Raw genomic sequence first — 25,620 nt, 5'->3', positions numbered from 1 at the left:
TTGTTATCTGTAGTTATTGAGAGAGGCCCTTGTATGAATTAACAAATAAATAGATAAGAGCAGGTACGTGATATGGATGAGAATGCAATCGGTCAACATCATAGTATTTACTTCTTGTCGCTGATGTTTGCAACATCAGTGGCATCTTTGAGTGTTAATCTCTCTTAGTGGTAAAGTTTCTCATTATCAGCGTCATCATAGACCTAAACATTCTCCCTGTAGTTTGACACTTATGCTTCCCCTCTCCATAAACCAGCATTGTTAAGGCCTCCCACTCCTGCCCAAGGCCTATTTCGGCCTGCAGACCTTTATTTTTTCATAACAAATCTTTATTGATTCTTACATATTCCACACGTACTTCAAAAACAAGTTATCCTTCCGGCTTCTAGCTTTCAGCATTCGCCCACCACAAATCTCAAATACTTTTCGGAGTTTTATCGCTTCTTTCACTCTCTGACCAATTTTTCTATTTCTTCTATCTCCTCCCTGCACATGGAAAGAATTATTATTATTATTATTATTATTATTATTATTATTATTATTATTATTATTATTATTATTATTATTTTGGAAGGAGTCCCTCTTTTAGGGCAATGTAGAGAATAGAGAAGACTCACTACAAGCTAAATGCCGTTGAAACAGCAGTTGTTTTTATTATTATTATTATTATTATTATTATTATTATTATTATTATTATTATTATTATTATTATTGGCAGAGAGACACTTGTCATCTTTCTTGTCAGTTGTGTTTTGCAATAGGCCTATCTGTGCTGGTATTCGTAACTGCTGAGCCATCACAGTTACTGAACAATTCCTTACCTAACTTGGCCTATACTATAGCATCGGTCTATCCTGTGGCCTTGTACAATTAAGGGTTGACGTTCCGTGGATTAAGGGCGCACTCGAAATTAAATTGAAAACTTATTTAACTGACCGTGAAAGGGTTAAAGCCCCAGTTCAGGTCAAACTTATCAGTATGGATAGGTCATTCCCAGATAAGGGTTGGACTGCTGTATGCGGGGTGGGTCACAAAGTACGCAGACATATTTATATATGTGTGTATATGTATATATATATATATATATATATATATATATATATATATATATATATTCGTATGTGTGTGCAATCAACGTTCTGCAGTCTGTCGCAAACAGTACTTAATGAACCACTAAACGCAGATAACAATAAAATATCAAAAATGTTTATCATTAAAGCAACAAATCTTAGCAAAAACTGCAAAAAAAAAATAGATTACACCTACGGTAAAGGCAGTATGCTGTAAATATTGATAGCGTATCATCTCATGAGTCCACGGTCACACAAGAATGGTTGACCTGTTAACACAAATAGGCTTTTGATAATGCTGACATAATTCATAACACTGAAGGTGAATCGCTGTTTACAGTTTTATGAACTTTGAGAGTGGTTTCTACTGGTATGGAATTAAATATACAGTACATATATCCATACACACATGCACACAGATATGTATATATATATATATATATATATATATATATATATATATATATATATATATATATATATATATATATATATATATATATATGTATATATATACATATATGTGTGTATATATAAATAAATAAATATATATATATATATATATATATATATATATATATATATATATATATATATTTATTTATATATATATTTATATTTATATATATATATATATATATATATATATATATATATATATATATATATATATCTTATTTACACCAAGGAGTTCTCTCAACAATCCTTTTTTAAATTTCAACTTTTGCGCCTTCAGCCTCCTTTGCATTTTTTCTTATAAATATTTTGCAGGCACCCGTCTGCCTTTCCTTGCTTCATCAATCCATTACATTTATCTAGAGATGCTTATATTGATCAACTATTTCCCCTCCCCCAACATCTATATCAGAACTTAGTGCTCCATCTTTCTGGTTTCCATTTGCCATCAAAACCTTACTCTTGTGCATATTCACTTTTGATTCATTCCTCGTGCAGACACTTCCAAACTCTTTCACTATCCTTAATCAGCGCTGAATCACACTCCATTCGCAAACCATTTCTTATCTCCCGACTTGGTGTCTGAACCTTATCTGTCACAAAATCTATTCCCCTTAGACAGTGTGACCCCAGAAAGTAGAAGACCTCCGATTATAGGCAGTTATTTTAGGAAACGTTGCCATAAAGAAAATAGATTGGCATGAGAGCAGCTTTCCTTAAAAGGGCGGACTAGCTTTACACTAATGTGTAGAGGTAACTCAAAGGAAAAGCACAAAGCGTATCAAAAGAGTTAAGCCGTTTTTCACAAAGACTTGCTCCGGTTTATAATGCGGTACCTCTAGGCTGTTATATACTCGTCTCAGATTATAAAAAAAAAATATATATACAGTATAAGTTGGAAGAAATAATGCTCAAGGAGATGAGAAAGCAGGGCTTTCAAAGGCATTGAAGCGAAGTAAACTTTGTAGCTCGCGATGGTTACATCCAGTTGTGAGCAAGCTCCCACTAAGTACTAAGGGGGAAGGGGGTGTCTTTTACTTGGAGAAGAATTTGATTATTTGTCTATGAATCATTTAAGCAAGATAAGGTCTGATGAGTGTCATGAGTGAGAGGGGCAAAGACCTTAAAGGGAAAAGCAAATTTTTGAGAGAGGCCTTCCATTATCAGGAAACGGGTAGATGGGGTTCTGACAACTGCTTAATCAATTAAAAACCTCAAACTCAGTTTCCATAAGATGAGAATTCATCTTATAGTACCCACCCTGACGGTAACGGGGTCAGTTGTCATTTCAGGAATTTCATATAATATCGGAAATGACTAAAACGTAATGCAACAAGAGAGACAGATAGTGTGACTTAATAAATTAGTTGTGATTTTAAACAAGAACATTTCCTAAATCTACAAGTTATGTAAGATTTCTGGTATCTGCCACTGTATCTCATCTGCTTAAGATCTGATAATCCATTAAGCTCTCGATTAGAAACTTAGATTAGATAACATTTCCTGTTTTTTCTTATCTCAGAGTGATGAAATAAAATAGGGCCGTCTGCTGATGCTCGTTCTCCAGTCGAAGAAAGTCGTTAGTATTAGGATAAAACGAGAAAAGTAATTAGATATATATATATATATATATATATATATATATATATATATATATGTGTGTGTGTGTGTGTGTGTGTGTGTGTGTATGTATGTATGTATGTATATGTGTGTATTTACATATATAAAATGTACGTATGCAGGACTCAAAGAGGAAAGAAACCCTGGTCTTCATCTATGGATCCAGTGCAATGTTGGTCTTCAAAGGGTCTTGCTGTGAACATTTAGGAGATAAGTACGATTCTCCAGATAATTTTTCATGCCGAGTATAATTTATTTTTTACTGTAGAAGATGGATTTAGAATTCAAGAGAGAGAGAGGGGGGGAAGGGAGTTCTCTTAACTTTGACCATTGATTATAATCTCATGGCGATTGAAATATTTCAAGTAGATTGCCACAGCAATGTACAAATTTTAAGAAAATCAAAATCAGATGTAGAAGGATACAATGCATATTATTGTATCCCTGCCAGTTTCTGTCTGTTTTTGAATGCGTTCGTCTCATGCCAGTAACAAAGATACAGAGTATTCCTGCTGTGTGTGCGTGTTTTTATTTTTATTTTTTTAAGCGTTCTGTTGTTGAAAACATCCTTCGTAAGTCTTGGAACAGGAGTAGTATAAATTCCGAGAATTTTCCAGGAAACAAGGCGGTTTGCCTGCCAACAGAAGTGAATATTTGCTCCGAAGCCAGATAAGTGAACCGCTCAATCAGTTCACACCTGGAATGTCCCTTGCAAGCATTTATATAATAACATTAGGAAGCCAAGTTGGTTTCTTGATATGAAGCGCCATTGCAAGGTTGCAGAAGCACTATGTTCTCGAGTGAAACCCTATAGCCAAACGGTAACCCGTTTATCCCATAGGTAGAAGTTGCTTTTAACCTTTTTTCACGTTTTCTTTCCGTCATCGTAGTTGAATATACGTAATGTTCGTTATACATCTTTTATTTATATATTTATTGTTATTGCTGTAATTGTTCATATTATCTTGTTTCTAATTATTGTTTTCAATGTATCTACGATCTGTATTTTGATATTGGTTTAAGCCGATATAAAGTCGACAATATTATTATTATTATTATTATTATTATTATTATTATTATTATTATGTTGGGATCGATGAACATGACTTCATTTGATCATTTTTTTTTTCATAATTTAATAATGTGTTTGTATCCCATTAGAGGTTGGTGGATCATCCCGAACGTCCCATTTAGTGTCCTTAATCCGAGTGATGACCATATAGCCGATGTTCTTAAACCTTGGACTCTACTATAAGATCTGTACCATGGCCTTCCAAAGCCTTGGGTTTCATTCTTTGTCTTAAGGGTATAACCAAATGTTCCTTCCTTTCCGTAGATATTTATTTTGTAAAATATATATATATATATATATATATATATATATATATATATATATATATATATATATATATATATATATATATTATATTTATATATATTATATTTAATATATATACATATATATACAGTAATTACATGCATACATATTCATAAATATATACATACATGTGTGTATGTGCGCGCGTAGTGTTGTACGTCTTTCTTTTTCTTGACTCAACTCCTTATTCACATACGAAAGTGTGAAAGACAAGTTCCTGGAACGAGTGTACGTTATGAAGACTGATTCTCCTTAATAAAAGCTGAGAGAGAGAGAGAGAGAGAGAGAGAGAGAGAGAGAGAGAGAGAGAGAGAGAGAGAGAGAGAGGAAAGTTAAAAGGAAACTAAAAGTAATGGCAGTGCCTTACAGCTATTCATAGTCACGTGTACCTTCTCGTAACACACATCACGAAGCTAACCTAAAGTTTATCTTCTTCTTCTTCTTCTTCTTCTTCTTCTTCTTCTTCTTCTTCTTCTTCTTCGCTCTCACCACGTCAAAAAGAATACTTAAAGCGCAGTAGGAAAAAACACATCATTAACTGCAACAGAGAAAACCTCGTTGTGTCGTCATAACGGTAATAAAACTGTAATTTTCTCCGGGACGTTTTGCTCAGAGAAAACGCTGCCATCACAATTATGCAATCCCGCAGGCGAAGTCTCGCCAGAGTCTCCCATGAAAATGCATTTTGTTAGGCAGTGTCACCTTTAGGCTGCTGTGCTCGATATCGAAACAACGAGAGTTTAATGTTAACATGGCACAAAAGAAATGAGAAAAACAAAGGTCGAGAGCTTCGCAAATATTCGTGGGAATATTGTCCTGCTTTCACGGGGCGGAAGAAGCCGCTTTCTTCAGTCTTCTGTTTGACTGATTCATTTCTGCGAGATGGCGTTGCAACGACTGTGGTCATGTGATACACGGTCCAGGTAGAATGACTGTGATAAGCACTGTGCCTGCGGTAAGATACACCCATACATATAAACATCCACCTATATAAGTATAATACACCCACACATATGGACACCCACCTATATAAGCAAAGAATATGCCAGCACATGTGGATACCCACCTATATATGTAAATAATATGCCCACACATATGGACACCCACATATATTTATGTAAATAATACGCCCACACATAGGGACATCCACCTATATATGTAAATAATACGCCCACACATGTGGACACCCGCCTATATATGTCAATAATACGCCCACACATGTGGACACCCACATATATATGTAAATAATACGCCCACACATATGGACATCCATCTATATATGTAAATAATACTCCCACACATATGGATACCCATTATGTATGTAAATAATACGCCCACATATATGGACCCACACCTATATATGTAAGTAATACGCCCACACATATGGACACCCACCTATATATGTACAAAATACATCCACACATATGGACACCCACCTATATATGTAAAAAATGCACCCACACATATGGACACCCACCTATATATGTAAAAAATACACCCACACGTATGGACACCCACCTATATATGTAAAAAGATACACCCATACATATGGACACCCACCTATATATGTAAAAAGATACACCCATACATATGGACACCCACCTATATATGTAAAAAATGCACCCACGCATATGGACACCCACCTATATATGTAAAAAATACACCCACACGTATGGACACCCACCTATATATGTAAAAAGATACACCCATACATATGGACACCCACCTATATATGTAAAAAATACACCCACGCATGTGGACACCCACCTATATATGTAAAAAATACACCCACGCATATGGACACCCACCTATATATGTAAAAAATACACCCACGCATGTGGACACCCACCTATATATGTAAAAAATACACCCACGCATGTGGACACCCACCTATATATGTAAAAAATACACCCATGCATATGGACACCCACCTATATATGTAAAAAATACACCCACGCATGTGGACACCCACCTATATATGTAAAAAATACACCCACGCATATGGACACCCACCTATATATGTAAAAAATGCACCCACACATATGGACACCCACCTATATATGTGAAAAATACACCCACACACGTTGACACCCACCTATATATGTAAAAAATACACCCACACATATGGAAACCCACCTATATATGTAAAAAATACACCCACACATATGGACACCCACCTATATATGTAAAAAATACACCCACACATATGGACACCCACCTATATATGTGAAAAATACACCCACACACGTTGACACCCACCTATATATGTAAAAAATACACCCACACATATGGACACCCACCTATATATGTAAAAATACACCCACGCATGTGGACACCCACCTATATATGTAAAAATACACCCACGCATGTGGACACCCACCTATATATGTAAAAATACACCCACGCATATGGACACCCACCTATATATGTAAAAATGCACCCACACATATGGACACCCACCTATATATGTAAAAATACACCCACACACGTTGACACCCACCTATATATGTAAAAAATACACCCACACATATGGAAACCCACCTATATATGTAAAAAATACACCCACACATATGGACACCCACCTATATATGTGAAAAATACACCCACACACGTTGACACCCACCTATATATGTAAAAAATACACCCACACATATGGACACCCACCTATATATGTAAAAAATACACCCACACATATGGACACCCACCTATATATGTAAAAAATACACCCACACATATGGACACCCACCTATATATGTGAAAAATACACCCACACATATGGACACCCACCTATATATGTGAAAAATACACCCACACACGTTGACACCCACCTATATATGTAAAAATAAAAAATACACCCACACATATGGAAACCCACCATATGGACACCCATATATGTAAAAATACACCCACACATATGGACACCCACCTATATATGTAAAAAATACACCCACACATATGGACACCCACCTATATATGTGAAAAATACACCCACACACGTTGACACCCACCTATATATGTAAAAAATACACCCACACATATGGACACCCACCTATATATGTAAAAAATACACCCACGCATGTGGACACCCACCTATATATGTAAAAAATACACCCACGCATGTGGACACCCACCTATATATGTAAAAAATACACCCACGCATATGGACACCCACCTATATATGTAAAAAATGCACCCACACATATGGACACCCACCTATATATGTGAAAAATACACCCACACACGTTGACACCCACCTATATATGTAAAAATACACCCACACATATGGAAACCCACCTATATATGTAAAAAATACACCCACACATATGGACACCCACCTATATATGTGAAAAATACACCCACACACGTTGACACCCACCTATATATGTAAAAAATACACCCACACATATGGACACCCACCTATATATGTAAAAAATACACCCACACACGTTGACACCCACCTATATATGTAAAAATACACCCACACATATGGAAACCCACCTATATATGTAAAAATACACCCACACATATGGACACCCACCTATATATGTAAAAATACACCCACACATATGGACACCCACCTATATATGTAAAAATACACCCACACATATGGACACCCACCTATATATGTAAAAATACACCACACATATGGACACCCACCTATATATGTGAAAAATACACCCACACACGTTGACACCCACCTATATATGTAAAAATACACCCACACATATGGAAACCCACCTATATATGTAAAAATACACCCACACACGTTGACACCCACCTATATATGTAAAAATACACCCACACATATGGACACCCACCTATATATGTAAAAATACACCCACACATATGGACACCCACCTATATATGTAAAAATACACCCACACACGTTGACACCCACCTATATATGTAAAAATACACCCACACATATGGAAACCCACCTATATATGTAAAAAATACACCCACACATATGGACACCCACCTATATATGTAAAAAATACACCCACACATATGGACACCCACCTATATATGTAAAAAATACACCCACACATATGGACACCCACCTATATATGTAAAAAATACACCCACACATATGGACACCCACCTATATATGTAAAAAATACACCCACACATATGGAAACCCACCTATATATGTAAAAATACACCCACACATATGGACACCCACCTATATATGTAAAAATACACCCACACATATGGACACCCACCTATATATGTAAAAATACACCCACACATATGGACACCCACCTATATATGTAAAAAATACACCCACACATATGGACACCCACCTATATATGTGAAAAATACACCCACACACGTTGACACCCACCTATATATGTATGTAAAAATACACCCACACACGTTGACACCCACCTATATATGTAAAAATACACCCACACATATGGACACCCACCTATATATGTAAAAATACACCACACATATGGACACCCACCTATATATGTGAAAAATACACCCACACACGTTGACACCCACCTATATATATGTAAAAATACACCCACACATATGGACACCCACCTATATATGTAAAAAATACACCCACGCATGTGGACACCCACCTATATATGTAAAAAATACACCCACACATGTGGACACCCACCTATATATGTAAAAAATACACCCACGCATATGGACACCCACCTATATATGTAAAAAATGCACCCACACATATGGACACCCACCTATATATGTGAAAATAAAAATACACCTATATGTAAAAATACACCCACACACGTTGACACCCACCTATATATGTAAAAATACACCCACACATATGGACACCCACCTATATATGTAAAAATACACCCACACATATGGACACCCACCTATATATGTGAAAATACACCCACACATATGGACACCCACCTATATATGTAAAAATACACCCACACATATGAAAAATAAAAATACACCCACCTACGTTGACACCCACCTATATATGTAAAAATACACCCACACATATGTAAAAAACACCCACCTATGAAACCCACCTATATATGTATATGTAAAAAAATACACCCACACATATGGACACCCACCTATATATGTAAAAATATGTGAAAATACACCCACCCACACGTTGACACCCACCTATATATGTAAAAATACACCCACACATATGGACACCCACCTATATATGTAAAAATACACCCACACATATGGACACCCACCTATATATGTGAAAAATACACTATATATGTAAAAAATGCACCCACACACGTTGACACCCACCTATATATGTAAAAATACACCCACACATATGGACACCCACCTATATATGTAAAAATACACCCACACATATGGACACCCACCTATATATGTGAAAATACACACCCACACATATATGTTGACACCCACCATATATATGTAAAAATACACCCACACATATGGACACCCACCTTTATATGTAAAAATACACCCACACATGTGGACACCCACCTATATATGAAAAATAAAAATACACCCACATATGGACACCCACCCACCTATATATGAAAAATAAAAATACACCCACTATATATGTAAAAAAATACACCCACACATGTGGACACCCACCTATATATGTAAAAAAATACACCCATATATGCATATGGACACCCACCTATATATGTAAAAATGCACCCACACATATGGACACCCACCTATATATGTGAAAAATACACCCACATACGTTGACACCCACTATATATATGTACAAAAATACACCCACACATATGGACACCCACCTTTATATGTAAAAAATACACCCACACGTGGACACCCACCTATATATGTAAAAAATACACCCACGCATATGGACACCCACCTATATATGTAAAAAAATAAACCCACACATACCGACACCCACCTATATGTAAAATCAAGTTTTCAAATTTAGAATACTTAATAAATATACGGGTTGGATGATACGATCACAATTCATTATGCCCAAGAAAGAGTTCATTTGCACGCATAAAATTACACCCTTTTTCGTGACATGGTAATATTATTTTTAATTTCAAATAATGAATGATCCACCTACACACAATATCTTCATTTTTTTGTTTTTGGAAATTGAAATATTCGTTTTCTACTGGTTAATAAACGTATGCTTCATCTATTTCGCTTTTCACATAGCCTATTCGAACCAGTTACTAGGGCGCTCTAATTCACTGTTAGGGGACGCCGATTCTAGTCTCGGTGCAGTTCAGACCAGTGAACAGTTCTGCTCGGCAGTTCAGGCACTATAATAATAATCTCACAGTATGCGTCTTTCTGCCTGGCATCCAGAGCGGTAAATCAATTTTGCGCTGAGGTCGTTTCTCGCAAGCCTTACTGCTACGCTTTTATTCGGCGACTGATGTTCTGCTTTTTTTTTTTTTTGTATTCATTAAGCAACGTTGCTCTCGATTCCTCTCTGTCTCTTCATTCTCTATTTCATGGTTGGTGGGGACAATTCGCCCGTTTTTTGACGAACTGAAGTATCCCCAGTTTTTTTTTTTTATGTTTTTGAGTTTTCCAGTCAGCGTGTCTTAGTTTTTGATAGGCTCTAACATATCAAAATTTCACCTGTCTGCGTTGTCAGATTTTCCAACCAAATTTCCACAAAAGATGAGTTAATTAGAAGCTCTGAATAATTTCAAAACCTTTGAAGCCTATTTTCTCAGAAAGGGGAAAAATTTACTTACGCCATTTCGTCAAACTATGGGCGAATTTGTGACGATTTCTTTGTTTTACCTTTTACTTGTGTCTCTGTTCGTTTATTCGCTCATTTGTTCGTCTCTCTGTCAGGCTGGTTGCCTATTTCTGTGTTTATTCCTTTTTTGTTGTGTTCGTCCTTCTCGTACTGCAGTCGCTTTGAAATTTGTTATTCGTCCTCCATTCTCATTGTTACATATCCATTTATTTATTGGAATTATTTATAGTTGAAAAGAGCGCATGATAATAACTAAGTTTGTCAAAATCTGTAGCCTACATATCTCAGATACGCTGTCTATTTGACGAATAATATAATGAATCAAAATATTTACCATAGTTTTGTGCCCTTTCTCCTAAAGACAGTTGCATATTAGTGATATTTAAATGTCAGCATCCAGAGCATTATTACAAAATTGTGTAACAAATTCAACAGGAGACACGACACGTTTCATTTTTTTGTGAAAATTGTGTGAAGGAATGTACTCAGAAGGACGGATAACTTTCTTAAAACTTGCAACAAATCTGTTAGAAAATGTACAAAAGTAAACTGACAATTCGTAACTATATTTTACGATAGATTTGCTAAATATTGTTGATATTTCTTTGTAGTTCGATGCGTCAAAGTTCGCCGATTATATATGAACCAGTATGAGAAGAGATTTTAAGAGAATGGGGTTCTTTAATCAGTGGGTATGAGTTGCCAATTAGATATCACGTGTCCTTAAGATGAAAGCGAAAGTGTTGATAAATTTACAGTGCTTTAAGCTTAAGTGTCGATAAATTTGGAGGGTGTTAAGTCTTTAGAAGAAGAAGAAGATTAAGATGCGTAATATTAGTAGGAGAAGAAAGCATTTGTTGTTGAATCCAGATTTCATTTCTGACCCCTCCTTCCCTCCTAATGCTGTAAGGAAAACCGAGGTGCCAATAAGCCAGACTCATTGGGAGGTGAAATTCAGGAATCTGGTTTGTCAGATGAATTCTAGCTAGCGAACTTTCAAGCAACACTTCCCAGAGTGTCTGGTTTGTTTGCACCTTGATCTTCTTTACAAAAGTAGGAAAAAAGGCAGGTCAGATAAGAAATGAGAGCCCAACATCAAATACTCTCTTGTCTTGCTTATGCTATGCTCCTCTCTCTCTCTCTCTCTCTCTCTCTCTCATAATTAATTCTCTAAGGAAATATATTACATCTTAAAACAAAAAGCCAATTAAAAGCGTTATTCTCGATGATACAAAATGATAAATCTGTCTTGAAATATTGTCATAAAAATAATATGCTGATAGGCCATTACACTAACCAAGGGCTATGACTATTCGATCTCTCTCTCTCTCTCTCTCTCTCTCTCTCTCTCTCTCTCTCTCTCTCTCTCTCTCTCTCTCTCTCTCTGAGTATGTGTGCAAGTGGAATTATACGTCAGTGATATCTAGTTCTGAGTAGTAAAGACACAAGGAACAAGCTACAAATTTAACTCTAGGAAAGGCAAAACACTCACGTTTTGAGGTAAAGTCTCAAGAAGTATCAGGAAATGGAAAACTCGTGAACTAAAACATGGTTGTGAAATGTTACAATCTCGTGTATGAAGTGGCAGGGTATTAATTTTAATAACAGTCTGCGTCCTTGCTGACAAATTACGACAAGGAGTGGGCGTGAGCTTGGTGAGAAGAGAGAGAGAGAGAGAGAGAGAGAGACAATTGACACTTAAAGAGATAGGAAGAAGAGCAAGTCGTGATTGCCTCCATGATTTTTATATTAATTTTTCTTTCAAAATTGCCAGAGTAAAAAACAAAATCTTTCAAACAAGGACAGAAATATGGAGCAATCCACCTTCTACATTTCCACATGTACATTAAACCAGTTCAGTGATTATTCGACATTTCCTGCTTTTTTGTAGTATGACCTGACTATTCGTTTGTATCATTTTTCACAAAAAATTTCCTCATGAAAACGGTCACTGTATATTGCCAGAATTCATTCCTTTCATTAACGCAGTTTTCACTCTTTTAGTTACGCTTCATCATTCATGAAAAATCACGAATATGGCACTCAGTTATACAAAAAGGTTTTATTTAGTAAATGGACTTTGCAGTCGTATTCTTTAATCAAATGACTTTTACTCAACAAAAGAAACGTATTCTGTCCGTCTATAGTAACACCGTTAGAGATATAACGAAATGTTCAGTTATATTAATAAAGGGGACATCATCCAGTTGAAGACTGGTAGAATTAAAATGATAACAACAAGGGAGTGGTCTGTTAAAGTAAAATAGAAAGTAAAGTTAGAAGATACGTTCGCTGCTTCGCTTATTAATGATGCTGTAGGCCAATTGTTCACTGTAAACGTACAGGAATATATTGTAAAATATTAACATGAAATTTTACTGTTGCACCTTCAGCAACAGGACATAAATCTCTCTCTCTCTCTCTCTCTCTCTCTCTCTCTCTCTCTCTCTCTCTCTTGATGCAATCTTTTGAATACCCTGTAACATGCTCCAGCGTGACCCATCTCTTTCTTATATTTAACCAAATCAATTTAGCATTTGAATGCTAATCCCTGTAACACGCACAACCCTCCCTAGTCCCCAGCCTACGCCCGAGTTCCTGTAGCATGCACCGGTCATGCACAGCCGAGGCGAGTTGATTCCTTTCACCTTGGACAGATTTGGAGAGGAAGTCGCTCGTCGCGTCTGTTTGTTTGTTGCTGGGCTGTTGACCACCCGGCTTTGGATTCAGAACACGGGTGGCCCGTTTCATGGGGGTCTTTTTGGGAATAAATCTACATGACGATGTGCCATAAGCATTCATTCTGTTGCACAGGGACTTCCGGGGTTGTGTGGTTGACTCGTTTTACGGAGGCTGCACCTGTAAAGACACTTCCTCATCAGGCTGCATAAAGAAATTCCCGAATACTTGGCTCATTCTTTTGACGAGAAGAGGAGAGAGAGAGAGAGAGAGAGAGAGAGAGAGAGAGAGAGAGAGAGAGAGAGAGAGAGATTCATGCCATTCCTTGTTGCCAGGGTGATAACTGAGGTGTGAACCCCTTGACTGCGGGCTTTCAGAAAAGAAAATACACAACTTTCCATAAGCTGAGTTTTTGGGGCTCCTGCTCCGTAAGCTTGTACAGAAATGCCTGCCTTTTTTTTATTTAATTAGCCTGCACTGTTTATTATAAGGATACTTATATATATTTTAGAAGATTATCAAAAGTATATTTAGTAAGAAGTATTCTCATTTTGTTAACATTTGCCAGCCATAGAATTTGTTTTTCATTTTGTTACTTTTCATTTTTCATAATGATTTGGACTATCATTATTTTCATGATTGTTTCCTTTTGCAATGAATTCGATGCTGATGAAAATAGGCACGAGCAAGATCCTCCTCCTCCTCCACCAAAGAACGAATTGACTGAGACGTCTCTTTGTGTAGCCCGAATAAATTTAGTATCATGTTGGGGCGTAGCGTAATCTTTCTGCGGTGGAAGAAGTCCCTCGTCATCTGCGATCCTTTCAAGTCCCTGCCTCTAACGGCCACATTATCCAAGTCCTCCCCCTTCGGGACCTGTGAGACAGGTAAGGGAGTTCGTCAGAGATGTTCCTATTGACCTTATTCAAAGACCTCTCTCTCTCTCTCTCTCTCTCTCTCTCTCTCTCTCTCTCTCTCTCTCTCTCTCTCAAAAACTGACTACTCTCTTTATCGACCTGGGTTACTAGGGTGTTTGGCACGTATTTAGGATGAGTTCTCGCAATACTTGTACACAACTTGTCAAGATTATATATGTGTATGTATATATATATATATATATATATATATATATATATATATATATATATATATATATATATATATATATATATACGTATAAATACATACATATATACATTAAATTGCGCCATGTAGAAATGTCCTTTAAGTAATTTTTCGGATGATTAACTAGAGCAGCAATACTTTTGTTAATGTGTAAAATCCAGCTAATTTTGGAAGCTGGGGGTGAACGGTATTCATAAACAATAACCTGGTGATTGTTGAATATTAAAGGCATCTTATTTATAAGGAAGAGTTAGTGAAATTTATGAAGGTCCCTTATAGTTAAAATACAAATAAAAACTAAATTAAATTGCTTTCCTTTCTCTCTAAACCATCGTCATTAATGCAAGAGAATGAAACCTTAGTGCCCAAGGTGTTACTACTCTATAAGATGTTTACTTTCTTTTCGGTATTCCTGCTCGCTTGTTTAAAGCCGGCAGTGACAGTGTTTGACTTAGAAGCAAAACAGTCGTGAATAGTGAAGGATCTTTAAAAAACGTTGTTTCTTTTATCGACAGTTTCTTCTCGATTTCTTTCGGTTGCACGAACGATGAAATGATTTAAACGTGAAGAATTACTTGTAGAAGTTAGTGTTTTCCTTTAAAGCGTTTTACAACTTTAAAAGTGTTGTCGATCTTGTGAGCTTTCGACTGACGTTTAGACTCTACGATGCTAATATTATTATCCACCTACGTGGACATATCGGTTACATTGAGATTCTGCTGATATTCTCATAGTACCCCAAAGTTCATAAACGTCGGAAAGAAGATAAATCGTCCCTAGTTTGACGAACTGGCGTAAGCCATTTTTTCCTTATTCTGAGAAAATAGGCTTCGAAAATAATGATACCATTCACAGCTTCTAATTAGCTCATCCTTTGAGGAATTTTTGTTGGAAAATGTGGCAACGCAGACATCTAAAATTTTGCAATGTTCACAGAGTACAAAATACTGAGACACTTTAACTGGAAAACTCAAAAACTTAAAAACAAAATGCGATAGGCCAATTCGTCAAAACAGGGACGAAACGACGACATAAAACAAAAAAAAGAGAAAATGCCCATGGGAAAGAACGTTTGCAAAAACCACCGAAGTATTTAAAGAACACATCAGCCTTCAATTATGCTTGATTCATCCCGTCATTATTCAAGGGTCACTTCCGTACGCAAATAGTTTCGTGGGATCAACATTTCCTGCGACGTTTGCGCTAACATATTTGCTTCTAAGCAGCTTATACTGTGAATGATGCTGGGAAGGCTTCGTTGTTAATGCTCAGTAGAGCAGGCTTAGAGTAAGTTGTAAAGCAAAGCTGAGTGAAGGCTTAGAATGTAATCTTAGAATGCGATATATATATTTTCCTTTGGTATTCGTTTATATATATATATATATATATATATATATATATATATATATATATATATATATATATATTTATAAATATTCGCTTATATACTGAAGTCACGTGCATCTACTGTGCAATTTTAAGCATATATATATATATATATATATATATATATATATATATATATATATATATATATATATATATATATATATACACACACTCGTGATCATTAGGAAAAAACGGCTGTTAATGATTATGTATATATGTATGTGTGTGTGTGTTTGCTTGAATATGTGTGTACATGTGTGAATATGTGTGTATGTCTCAGTATTAATAAATATGAAACAATTGTTTAGGTATATATATATATATATATATATATATATATATATATATATATATATATATATATATATATATATATATATATATATATATATATATACCTTTTTGTGCTTAGATCTTTTGATCTAGATCTGTTTCAGTTTCTTACCCTCTTCTGTTCCTCTCCCCTCTCAGGATACAGCCTCCCGACGCTGCAGGAGAGCCGGGAGATATGGCGATCCGCCGACGCCGTCTGTTTCGATGTCGATTCCACCGTCATCACCGACGAGGGGCTGGACCAGCTAGCCAAATTCTGTGGCAAAGCCGAGGAGGTCAAGAAATTGTAAGTCATCCAGAGCGCAGGAATTCTAAAGTTCCCACTTTAGAATTCCAACTTGTATTCACTTCTATTTCAGTTTCAAAATCCGTCACATGCATCTGTATTAGCAAATGATCTTCACTTCGCCCTTTTAAAATTTGTGTTGGTATTTTGACAAATGGAAACACAGCGCTTAAGCTACAGTGGTTTCTTCTCTCTAGATCTAATCTTTTCATTTACCTCAATTCGCATATTTCAGCTGTTGGTGATGTATGAACCATTTATGTATCCATTTTTTTTCATTCACACCAATTTGCATTATGCATTATTATTCAGAGTGCAGGATGCTCTACTGACGCTTTCTCTATGATTAATCTACTTTCTTCTTTATAGATCCAGTCTTTTCATTTACGTCAATTTGCATATTTCAACTGTTGGTGATGTGTGAACCATTTTCTTCGTTATATGTCCACTTTTCATTTACACAAATTTGCAAATATGATTTATTAAATTATCAAACTTCAACGACTTTTACGCCTGATGTTGAAAACGTGTTACAGTTCCTGTTTGTCGAAAAAAATTTTTTTTTTTTTGAAGCTTGTGTCTTCACCTGTCAGAATAACATCACGAATTTCAAAAGGGCAAAGTGAAGGTCATTTGCTAATTCACATGCTTGCGACTGATTTTGAAACTGAAAAAGAGATGAATGTGCGCTGGAATTCTAAAGTGGGAAACATCATTTTAAAAACAGACCGATGAATAATTTATTTTTCATTCCCTTATTCATATTATATTGGAAATAAAGGTATATATACTTTACATACATAATTTGTACATATGTGTACAATTATCTTTCACTATCAATTTTTGAGACTGGTATTTATCGTGTTCTTTTCCTTTGTGTTTATTTCTCCTTTCTCTCTTTATTTTTTATTTTTTTCGGCATTCATCTATGCTGGTTTATCCAATCCACATGTCCATTTTAGTAAGAAAATTATATATTTTTTTTATAAACTTGAACCGCGGTTGCAGCTTACCAGCCCTTTCGCTTGCTGATGTTTGCTTTTTATTTGCTTTTCGTTTTCGTTTCCTATTCCCCTATTTCCTCTCTCCCTTTTATTCTCATTCATGTTGTCTTGTTGTTCTTAGTATGATTTTTTTTTTGTATACAATATGTATTTGAAACTTCTTTTGTTTCCCTTTTTATACATTAGTGTTCATTCTTTTTCATGGCCTTGCGCAGCTATAAAGTATTTATAGTACACACACTCATACATACATGCACACACTCACAAACACACACACACACATATATATATATATAATAATAGACAGATAGATATATAGACAAATAGACAGATGGGTGTGTAGGTGCGCACGCGCGCTGTATACTCGTATAGGATCCATTAACGTTCAGACCACACCCCTTGAAAGAGTGTGGTTTCGATATTTAAAGGCTAAAGTTCTTTGGCACCCCCTGGAAAGAGTTCAGCTAGTCTCATTTATCCACCTCATAAAAACAATAACCACAAATCACCAGTGGAAGTAAAATGGATAATATTTCGTGTTTCTTCCACGCCACTTAGCTTAATTTAACCTGAGATAAAAATGTGTTCCTTCCTGTTTGTCTCTTCCCAAAAAAATGAGTAAATAAATGAACAGAATTATTAAAAGACAGAAATGGTACATAACTATGCTCACTCACTCACTCCAATGGCTCTCACGCCTCTTGGTGACCCATGGCCGCTTGCACCAGACCTCTCCACGTTCCCCTGTTGAGAGCTGCATCTCTCCAGTAATTCTCAGGATCCTCCACTCCCAATTCTCTTAGATCTCTTGACACTTTATCTTTCCACCGCACCCTCGCTCTCCCCACTGGTCTTCTCTCTTCTGTTGATCTTTCCATACCACCTTAGGCATTCTGCCCTCCTCCATTCTAACCACATGTCCTGCCCAACGTATCCTCTGAGATCTTATATAGCCAGTTGTTATCAGTTGTCTGGTTAAATCTCTCATTTCTTCGTTGTGTCTTCTTCTCCCAACACCTTCAGTTATGTCGTAAATGGGACCTGTTATTCTACGCAGTGCTGTTTTCAAGAACCAGTGATCTCTGTTCTTGACGTCTAGTCAGCGTCCAGGTTCCACAACCTATGATTTTATATTTTCTTCTACAGGACAATACAGGCTATGCAAGGAGGAATGGACTTCAGAGACGCACTGCGCGCCAGGTTGAACCTGATAAGACCAAATCTGGAAACAGTGCAGCGTTTTATCAAAGCCAACCCACCCAAATTAACCAAAGATGTTGAGTAAGTACGAATGTTTCAAGCCAGTCTTCAAATAAAAAAAAAATTAACGCAACAGTATTGCACAGGCGATGCAATATTTCTAGTGTTCATGCACTCAGAATTGCATAATGTATCTAACATTTATGCAGATTTGCACAATTTTTACTGATAGGCATTGTTTTTATAAACAAGATTTGTCGCTACAGCTCGTAAAGGAATAGGGTCATTACTCCAACTAAAGAACCCATTTTTGTAGGCTTTGACTGCATTGCTCTAGTAAAATAAGACAATAAATAAGAATCAAAGTGGGTAAACTTCTGAGATAAAGCTTTACTTCTGTCACGTTCTGCATGGTTGCCTTTATTCTCTCTTGCCATTCACTGAACAAACTTTAGCTCCTGTTTAAATGACAAGAACTAAACACCGTGAAGCTTCTTAATGCCAAAGGATTTTTTCCTTCCTTTTTTTTGTGGGGAGGGGCCAGAGTTGAAATATGTCTGAACTCAGTGTCTTGTCAACTTCATTCTTGACAGTTTGTGCAATGAATTTCTCAGAACTTGTATTCTTTATTATTCCTTGTCTAGTTTTGTCCTTATATATATATATATATATATATATATATATATATATATATATATATATATATATATATATATATATATATATATATTTGCATTTCGAACTTTGCAGCTTGTTCTTTTCAGTTCAGCGTTTGTGTTTCAGTTAGTCAGTTAAGTAATGGTAAAAATAATTATGAGAAACATTATACAACAAATTTCTTACAGAACCTAGATTTAGCATTTATATATATACATATATTTACACACATATATGTGCATAAATTTGAAACACACACACACACATATATATATATATATATATATATATATATATATATATATATATATATATATATATATATATATATATGTTTGTATATATATATATATATATATATATATATATATATATATATATATATATATATATATATATATATATATATATATATCACACACGTGTGCGTAAGTGTGTGCATGTATGTGTTGCAGCTACACAGTTGAGTAATAGTAGCAATGATGAGAAGAAGCTTTATATATTAGATTTCTTAGAGAATCTGCATTTGAAATTATATATATATATATATATATATATATATATATATATATATATATATATATGTATGTATGTATGTATGTATGTATATATATATATATATATATATATATATATATATATATATATATATATATATATATATATGTGTGTGTGTGTGTGTGTGTGTGTGTGTGTGTGTGTGTGTGTAAAGGAGAGAGAGAGAGAGAGAGAGAGAGAGAGAGAGAGAGAGAGAATCCCACAAAAAGGAACAGAGGAAAAAAAGTAGAATTTATTTGAGAATCTTCAGAGAGAGAGAGACCACTTTAGTATGTGATTTGTTTTGTTTCCGTTTTTGGGACACAGATGGAAATTTCGGTTATAATGTAGAATTTAAAGTACGCTGCGCATCCTGATTAGCTTATTGTTATTATTATCTTTATTATTACTTTTTCTTAATATCATGAGCACCGGAATGAAGAATAAAACTCGCAACAAAAAATCTATAGAGAGAGCTTTTCATAGCCTGCTGAGACTTTTTGGTAATTACAGGAGCTTCTGCTCTATTTTTCATAAACACAGGAAAAAACTACTGAAGCTTCTGTTTCCTGATATTATTATTACTAGTATTACTCGCTCCAGTTTTACGCTTACAAAATACACACGTGATGACCTTAAAGTTATAAGCTAAATCTGGTATATCTTACTGACAATTGATTTGCCTTTCGTGCAACTCTTGTCTGTTGCCGTAATAATTCCTTCACTGTATTGCCATTTTTATTTAAGTACATTTTTCATAATTGTAGCGTTTTTATTTCGTTATATTTTATTATTGTTTTCTACCTGTTGTAAAGATGATGCTCATCTCATTTTCTTTATATTCTTAATTCTTGTGCCTGGGTACTCATAATGAAATTCCATCCGTGGTTGATTCTTCATTTTTTAATTACAGTGGCTGATTCTTCATCTTTTAATTACTGTGGCTGATTCTCCTTCTCTTAATTACAGTGACTGATTCTTCTACTTTTAATTACAGTGGCTGATTCGTGTTCTTTTAATTACAATGGCTGATTCTTCTTCTCTTTTTTTCAGTAAACTGGTATCAGCTTTACAAGCTCGCGACACAGACGTGTACCTGGTGTCTGGAGGGTTTCGATCCCTGATTGCTCCCGTCGCCAAGATGCTAAATATCCCACTGGAAAACATCTTCGCCAACAGACTGAAATTCTTTTACGATGGTTTGTATCTTCGCGGATTCTCTTCTTTAAATACTAAAGTATTCTAACGTGATTTCCTAATCTCAGTCTACGTAATGGCCATGGCTAAAATTGCTAAATATCCCACTGAAAAACATCTTCGCCTGCAGACTGAAATTCTTTTATGATGGTTTATATCTTCACGCATTTCCTTCTTTAAATACTAAAGCATTCTAAAGCGATTTACTAGTCTGAGTCTATGTAAAGGCCATGGCTAAATTCAAGGTTGGACCTTGACTAAATTTGCAACGGTTTTGTGAATCATTTTCGTTCGTGTTTAGGGTATTCTGAAATGTCAAACTTTAATGACAACAAATGCAGTAATATCTTTATATATAACGTAATATATCTCCATCCTCAAACCTAACAGGAGAATATGCTGGATTTGACGAAGCTCAGCTGACGAGCAGATCGGGTGGAAAGGCAGAAGTGATAGCATGGCTCAAAAAGCGTGGAGGATATTCCAGCGTCGTCATGATTGGCGACGGAGCAACGGACATGGAAGCTTGTCCTCCAGCGGACGCCTTCATAGGTAAATGGACTAAGTTATAGCTTCTAAAGGGACCAAGTTATAGCTTCTAAATGAACTAAGTTACAGCCTCTAAATGAACTAAGTTGTAGCTTCTAAATGAACTAAGTTATAGCTTCTAAATGAAATAAGTTATAGCTTCTAAATGAACCAAGCTATAGCTTCTAAATGGACTAAGTTATAGCTTCAAAAAGAACTAAGTTATAGCTTCTAAGTGAACTAAGTTATAGCTTCTAAATGAACTAAGTTATAGCTTCTAAAGGAAATAAGTTATAGCTTCTAAAGGAACTAAGTTATAGCTTCTAAATTAACTAAGTTATGGCTTCAAAATTAACTAGGTTATAGCATCTAAAGGAACTAAGTTATAGCTTATAGATGAAGTAAGTTATAGCTTCTAAATGAACTATGTTATAGCTTCTAAATTAACTAAGTTGTAGCTTCTAAATGAGCTAATTTATAGCTTCTAAATTAGCTAAGTTACATGTTCTAAATGAACCAAGCTATACTTTCTAAATGGACTAAGTTATAGTTTCAAAATGAACTAAGTTATAGCTTCTAAATTAACTAAGTTGTTGTGTCTAAATGAACAAAGTTATAGCTTCTAAAGGAACTAAGTTATAGCTTCTAAATTAATCAAGTTATAGCTTCAAAATTAACTAAGTTATAGCTTCAAAATGAACTAAGTTGTAGCTTCTAAAGGAACTAAGTTGTAGATTCTAAATTAACTAAGCTATAGCTTCAAAATGAACGAAGTTATAGCTTCTAAATGAACTAAGCTATAGCTTATAGATGAACTAAGTTATAGCTTATAGATGAACTAAGTTATAACTTCTACATGAATTAAGTTATATATCTTCTAAATGAACTAGATTATTGCTTCTAATTGAACAAAGTTATAGCTTCTAAATGAACTAGGTTGTATATCTTCTAAATGAACTAAGTTATAGCTTCTAAATGAACTAAGTTATAGCTTCTAAATGAACTAGGTTGTATATCTTCTAAATTAACCAGGTTATAGCTTCTAAATGAACTAAGTTATAACTTCAAAATGTTGGAAAGGCTGATAAGTATGCCATACTTTGATTTTACTCAACAACTCGTCAATCTAGATAAAGATGTTGGTATAACTGAACCACAGTAAATTCAAGACAAAGAAATGGGATCTTTGCTGTACATCAACAACAAAATATCAAGAGACTGTGAATAATGAAAGAAATAATGGTGACAAAATCATAAAATTTCATTCATTTTCACTGTCTACAAATTCAAAAGGGAAGCTCTACCTCAATACCTATAGAAATATTTTAAGAGGAAAATTGCACTACAGGCGTCTTGCTGTAAGTTTATGTTATTTACACTTCAATTTTATTTCATTTCTCTTGTTTTATATTTCAAAAATGGGCTGTAGCTCTGTCTCTATAACAAAAATTATCTGTTTGATTCCTGCAGCAGTAAAAACTATTACATTCTCCTCTCGCCATCAAATCAATAAAAACTCACTTGTGCTTTTAATTCTTGCAGGTTTTGGTGGCAACATTGTCAGGGAATCAGTCCAGAAAGCTGCGACTTGGTATGTTTATGATTTTGCAACTCTTATTGATGAATTAGAAAGAGAAGATTAGTGATAATGTTGAGGTCTCTCTTTGTGTGTTCTCGACGTTTGGAAGATCTCTGTGCCAAGCATCGTGTATGGATCATAATGCAGAACAGTAGTCCAGTGTGCCCGTACTGTTTGATTTTGATGCATTGTTCCTAACTTAGTCACTTAATTACAGTAAAGTGCAGCAAAAGTCTTCCGGTAAGTGGAGTTGTTAGCGACAATATCGTCTGACTAATGTTCAGTTACTGATGAACTTGTACCATGATATGTTCTCAGTCTGAAGCGTGTCTTGGCAGGGTCATACGTTATAACACGTTACCTGTTCCTTGCTTTACTACGGCACATAATGAAGCAGATACTTCCTAATTTAAGATATTTTACATCCACGACGCGTAATGCGTGGTCTTAGTCAAGGGGACCCGCTGTTCTTATTTCTAAAAAAGACTGTGGTAGTTGTGTTCATGGATTAGTATTAGTTTCTGTACTCTTCAGAAAGATGATTCTGCTCTTTATTACTACATAGTGATTCTCATGTACAAGAAAAATCTAGAACTGTAGTATTTGAATAAGTGTTTGTAACTTCATGATAATATATATATATATATATATATATATATATATATATATATATATATATATATATATATATATATATATATTCTTACTGTGGTGTTTATAAAGTGACTGAGAAGTAACTTTGTGACTGCTGTATTTTCAAAAGAAATGTTATGTAAAAGTGACCTTTCATAACTGGCTGTGTGTAATGTAGTAGTTTCGACAGTAATGTTTTGAGACCATGTGATTTTTTTTTTTTTTTTTTTTTTTTTTTTTGCCCATTCGGACATTTTTAGTTATGTACTGTAGTCGATGGCAAAAAATCATTTTAAGCTCTGTAACTTCTTCCAGCCCTTTCGTTGTGAAAGTAGGCTACATTAACAAGCTGTGATTTAGGAAATTGTGTACTGCAATGGTTTACAAACGTTACTTCATGTGACATCCTTGTAGAATATAGTTTTCCCTCTCTTAAAATTTGGGGGAACGAGCGTAGGAGTACTTTGTACAAATATCTCTCAGCATATTTTTTTTTATCTTATCGCAGTTGGGAATACAGTATATACTGCGTATTTTTCTTTCTTTGTTCGTCAGGAATGGGAGAGATTTTATAAAATCTTTTAAAGTCAAAACATTACATTGCAAGATATATTCCTAATGAAAACATTTATACAATTACAAGTGCTCTATACCTATTGACCAAATCATTTCCTTAAGGTAACAGGAAGTGATGTAAGTGGATAACGTTATATTTTCGTAAGTATAGTAGTGTTGTGTGTTTTTTCTTAAGATTAAAAAAGTTGTACCTCTGTGGAATAAAAATCCATTTTCAGAAATAAAACATTGTTGTACCTCCCCATGTTAGTTTAACCAGTCTCTCTATTATACGTAAATGTTGGATGGCTTCCTTAGCACAACCTTTACAATATATTTATCTGGAAAAAAGGTGTAGAAGATATATATTTTTTATATTGCATCAGATGTATTTATTTTTAGGAATCACTAATGAATGAAAAAGTTTTGAACTTCATCTTGCTTTATCAATCTGGCTTTATCATTTACAATGATGTAATACTCTTATACCCTTTTACATCTTGTCTAACAGTGTTCCGAATGGCACGTGATTCTTATTCGTTTAACTTCGAAAGGGTATTTTAGCTCCTCTCAAAAGTATAAATGCTCATAATATTTCAGATTTTTTTTTTTAGGCAGATTCCAGAAAAGCCTTGGAAAAGATAACTTCAACAGCATTTAACTTCTAAACTAGCATCATACGAAT

General features: G+C 34.9%; 1 protein-coding gene across 3 annotated transcripts in view; it reads left to right on the top strand.

Moving 5' to 3' along the window:
- Positions 1 to 24,618, top strand: part of aay (phosphoserine phosphatase) — a 46,756-nt gene extending 22,138 nt beyond the window's left edge. The window contains exons 2-7 of one of the 3 annotated variants that reach the window (XM_067111452.1): positions 14,592 to 14,799; positions 16,898 to 17,045; positions 19,196 to 19,330; positions 21,497 to 21,642; positions 22,031 to 22,192; positions 23,711 to 24,334. In XM_067111452.1, the coding sequence (XP_066967553.1) occupies positions 14,676 to 14,799; positions 16,898 to 17,045; positions 19,196 to 19,330; positions 21,497 to 21,642; positions 22,031 to 22,192; positions 23,711 to 23,811 (816 nt within the window). In that variant the 5' untranslated portion in view covers positions 14,592 to 14,675 and the 3' untranslated portion in view covers positions 23,812 to 24,334. Of the gene's footprint in view, positions 1 to 14,591; positions 14,800 to 16,897; positions 17,046 to 19,195; positions 19,331 to 21,496; positions 21,643 to 22,030; positions 22,193 to 23,710 lie in introns of all 3 variants that reach the window. The other 2 variants (XM_067111453.1, XM_067111454.1) reach the window with 2 other exon arrangements.
- The last annotated feature ends 1,002 nt before the right edge of the window (positions 24,619 to 25,620 follow it).

The sequence above is a fragment of the Macrobrachium rosenbergii genome, chromosome 11, assembly GCF_040412425.1.
Source record: "Macrobrachium rosenbergii isolate ZJJX-2024 chromosome 11, ASM4041242v1, whole genome shotgun sequence".
NCBI classification, from domain to species: domain Eukaryota; kingdom Metazoa; phylum Arthropoda; class Malacostraca; order Decapoda; family Palaemonidae; genus Macrobrachium; species Macrobrachium rosenbergii.
This window is presented reverse-complemented; position numbering and strand designations above follow the sequence as displayed.